Raw genomic sequence first — 4607 nt, forward strand, 5'->3', positions numbered from 1 at the left:
ATAGAAATGTCCTGAGGTGAGAAACACGTGAAGTTACCGTTAAAAATTTTGTATTATGTTCTGATTGGAGTTCATGCCAAGTGATCCACTGCTCCGTGTGATCTTATTTATAATGACACCGCTTTACTGTCTTTTATATTCCAGTTTGAATCTTTCTTTTTTACGCTAAAAGTCCATTAGTGATTTAAATTAGGACTTTTATTCGACTGTTACTTGCGATTTGCTTACAATGCCATTGAGCATGCGCAAGCTATGCATTCTCTTTTATTTATTTGTTTTGTGCCCTTACAAAAAATACTTTTTAAAATATTTATTATTACATGTATATAAATATTTTTAAAAGAAATCCAGACTGAGGTTTATAATTCGAGGATCTTTTCAAAGTTCATTTCCTAATTTTCTCAAATTATGCAGACAATTCTAGTTGATAGCCAGGTCTCGTGATAACGAGTCACGCGACATTGAAAAAGGGATGTCAATACATCCTCAACAAGAAGTGCATTGACAAATATTCTAAGCTTTGTATACCCTTGTCTCTACTTACACAATATGAATATATTTTTACAGATTCCGATGGTGGACTTGTTTCCCCAATTTTCAGATCTACATTAATTCTCTACACTGTGTCCCTTAAAAAAATTTAAGATACGATCTTCAACAATGAGACAACGTTACTTTTTGCTCATTATAATTATTTAACTAAACAGATAAATGAAATGAAACGATGATCATATTACACATGTAGAAAACGCTGATATTATCTAGTCATGTTGTACTCGTTTTAAACTGTAAAAACCTATAAGTTTGGGTCGATTGTGCAGTGTATTCTTTATCAATTATTATGAATATACAATAGACATTTTTGTTTGCACGACTGACTATGATTATTTTAGTGTAGTATAATGAACGAAAACCCCTGTTTTCCTAAATCAGATTTATTTAAGAATAAACTAGAGGATTTATCAATGAAAAACAGAACATTTCTTTCTTGTATAAGAATTATAATGAAATAAGTAAGATTTTTTTCTCACCACAAGGATTTTTTAAAATCCTATTTGTGGACCAAAATTTGGGTTACAAAAATAATATTCACATTGTTAAAACTGAGTTTACATATAAAAAAAATTAAAAAGAAAATACAATGAATAACGAAATCATTCGTAATTTCTTCAACCCCTGTCCCTACTGTACTTTTTTTGCACTCATTATTCCCTACCATTCCCATTTCCTTGCATTTTAAATTGAATATGTTTGAACATCACATGTTTTTGTGTTGGAGAGGACAATTTAAGTTGGTATATTTTATGCCCAATCCTATTGAATTATTTTATTATGTTTGTGAAAAAGTCTAATAAAATATACATTCTTTCTTTCTACATCTATAGCACATTTCTTTCCCTTTTCCCCTTTCTTTGCACCTAAGTATGGTAATTTGTTACTTTGTACATCATTTTTATAGTTCATTTTCTTTGCGTTGGATCGGGCAGTCTAAGTTGCTTTTACTTTTGCCATGTCCCATTAATTGATTATGTTTCAATCAAATCTTTCTGGGAAGAATTCTATTACATGTATAAATATTTGAAATACATGTATATACATTGTTTCAGTGTAGCTGTGCTAGATTGATATGAACAAGGTTTCCAATTAATGAATTTTCTTTAGTGATGATCACTGTCTTAACACTGTTAATATTATTGATTTAATTAAAAAGCTATGTAGGGACTGGAAACTTTTACTTCTAATGATTCTTAAGAGAAGAACATGATGTGAAAATAATCTAGAAAAAAAAAAAAATTCAAACAGGTGCCCGTGGTGACAAAGTACGGACACAAACAGTTTTCGTTGTATGTCGCGGTTACATTACTTTTGCATAATTTGTTATTATTGCTAATATTGACGGATCCCTCAAACCGCGTCATTATAGCGAAATATGGTGATGTTGACTTTCATTGCGGACAACTAAATACCTAATGTAAACAAACACGCATCCTTGTTGAAAATTACAGAGAAGGGATTTAATGATTTAAGATTTTTTATTTAATCTGCACTTTACACATGTATATCTAGTGACCTTTCTGACTATTAAAGATACTAGTATATATATATCATATATACATGTAGACATGTTGCAGAAAATAAAAAAAATCAAGAAGGATATTCATGGAATAAAAACGAATATTATATATAGGGAAGAAGATATAAACAACATATTGTATAGGCCTCGTGAAATCCAAGTTTGCCATTCAGTAACTCATTCTTTTTAAATATCTAATCTTACAACTATTTTCATTCTTAATGTGGGTTTCACAAGAAATATGTTTTAGAATTTAAAGTCGGAGAATATGAATGTTTACAAATGGAGCATGGCAATTGGTTTCCTGAATTAATGTTATTTAAAGATCTTAGAAGTAGATGCACGTGTAACAATCGACAAAATACATGTTTAAGGAGAAATTCACAATCTTTAATTAGTCATTAAGCTTTTCAGGAAGAAATGCCATGGAATCAATGTTTTGCATGTAGAAAACTGAAATGTTGTTAATGATTGTATAGGCGTTTTCCTCTTCTAAGTATCTAGCATTGCGTATTAGAAGAGGCAGGGATACATCTTCACCATGAAACAAGTCACTATGAAAATGAATAAAATTTGCCTGATTATTCATATGATGTACACCATAGTAGCTTAAAAAAATGCTTTAGGGACATTTTCACCATTTTTTTTTCTTATTTGAAAGATACGACAACAAATTTAAAATATAAAATTTAATTTAAAAAAGTAAATAATGTATAAATTTTATCACAAAACATAAATTTCATTTTTGGTAAGTGTTTGAAACTAAGGTTTTAAACATTTTAACTTAGAATATAGTTTTTTACACTCCCTCCGAAAACGGTCATCAAAAAAGCTATACACTATGGGGTTTGTCACATTGCTAAGGAAATATCCCCGTAAAAGAAGTCCAATAAAAAATCCCAGCTTAGCAGATAGAGTCTTGTAGTGAGTGTAATTCACAGCCTTGATTATCAAAATCACGCTATTCGGGAATACTCCGATGTACGACACACCTGTTGCGACAATAAACATCACGGTGATTCGTCTACTGCGACTAACACCTAGTTTCTTCCGTTTTGTAGACAGTCTGTTCAAAGCGCCAAGTGATACAGAACTAAGTGTACGAAGAGCGCTTTTTCTGCTTCCCTGTGAGGAAATTTCTTTAGAACTCAACACAACTGAGCTGGACTCACTCTCGGCATCGTTATTAATCATAGACTGATGCGCTCCTCTGTGAGTTTGCTGCGCCTCCATACGGAATTTCATTTGTTTGTACAGTACCCGCCCAACAAATATGTAAACCACCGTGCATATCACAAATACACTAGTGCTAAGTAAAAGTAGAAATCCATTAAACATTTTGTAAAATAGATTTTTCCGGAAGCTGGGTAGAGCCTGGCAGTTATGGCCAATGAATCCACCGACTTCTTTTTCCGCTGAACCATAGAAAACAGTCACGGGGATACTTATTAAAACAGAAAAAAAGACAGTTCCCAAGCATGCAAAGAACGCTCCCTTCGGTGATAACTGTCTGAGAAAAGGTCTACAGGCTTTCCGAAATCTCTCAATGGCGATCACACCAAGCATTAAACCTGAACTTATCACAACGCAGTGATTCATATATCGAAAGGTTTTACACGTATTGGACGAAGTAAAAGTATATTTATATCTAATGTCAAAAATCTCAAATGGTATCACTACAAAACAGGCAATGAAATCTATCAATGCTAGAGCTACCACAAAAGTCCGATGGTTCGAAGAAGTGTAACAGAAATAATATACACAGAAAGCATGTCCGTTACCCACTGTACCGACCACGGAGAGAATAGCAAGAAAGACAACAATGGGAATATCATTGGTTAAAAAATCCTCCCATTCTAATTCCTGCAGTGAGGAAAAGTTAGTCAGATTGACAGGTAGTCTATCCAGTGTTAAGTTTCCCTCCATATCTGACCAAGTGTCTAATGTGGATATTGTTCAACTATTTTATCATACTGAACAAGGAAGCCGAGCTTGTCCGTGTTACATACAGTATGTGCCGGAAATGCTTTTGTCATACTCCCATAGTATCACTTTCCTGTTCACTATTCAATCAATATTAATCGAGTTATGTTCAATAACAAGTAAGGTTTTATAATACCCGCAACTGGCATCCGAAATGTTACGGTGTATTTGACGTCCCCATTTCGTTTTGGACACCGTCTTGTTTAAGGTGATGGTCACTAATGCGGTATTGTTGTGTCACTTGGGTAATTCCATATAACACTTTATGATGACATCTATTATTCATTAATTGTTAATGGTTCAAAGTAGAAAAACTGCATTAATTTTGATTTAATATAGTTTAATACAATTAATAATCTCAGAAAATGAGTGGTAAACCTTTTTCAAGATGCCAGGCAAACAACAGTACATTTACATGTAAATATCGACATAAAAAATACATTTTATTGCTATGAAAAAAAATTTGATTAACTATAGAAAACATATATAAAATGTTTTTATATTATTTTACTTAACCATATTTTTATCGGAATGATCGAATAAAAAACCT

At 32.2% G+C, this 4607-nt stretch overlaps 1 protein-coding gene across 1 annotated transcript; it reads right to left on the minus strand.

The window, feature by feature from the left end:
* Positions 1 to 2827: 2827 nt before the first annotated feature.
* On the minus strand, positions 2828 to 4197 carry LOC133178420 (uncharacterized). Its single transcript, XM_061313139.1, has one exon. The coding sequence runs from the start codon at positions 3998 to 4000 to the stop codon at positions 2837 to 2839; it is 1164 nt and encodes a 387-aa protein (XP_061169123.1). The 5' UTR covers positions 4001 to 4197; the 3' UTR covers positions 2828 to 2836.
* Between the last annotated feature and the right edge of the window lie 410 nt (positions 4198 to 4607).

The sequence above is a fragment of the Saccostrea echinata genome, unplaced genomic scaffold (genome assembly GCF_033153115.1).
Source record: "Saccostrea echinata isolate AGI-Se365-2 ecotype Australia unplaced genomic scaffold, CSIRO_AGI_Sech_v1 ptg000001l, whole genome shotgun sequence".
Lineage (NCBI taxonomy): Eukaryota > Metazoa > Mollusca > Bivalvia > Ostreida > Ostreidae > Saccostrea > Saccostrea echinata.

Coding starts and splice junctions, on each gene's coding strand:
- LOC133178420 (XM_061313139.1), bottom strand. CDS start 4,000: ATGGAGGGAAACTTAACACTGGATAGACTACCTGTCAATCTGACTAAC.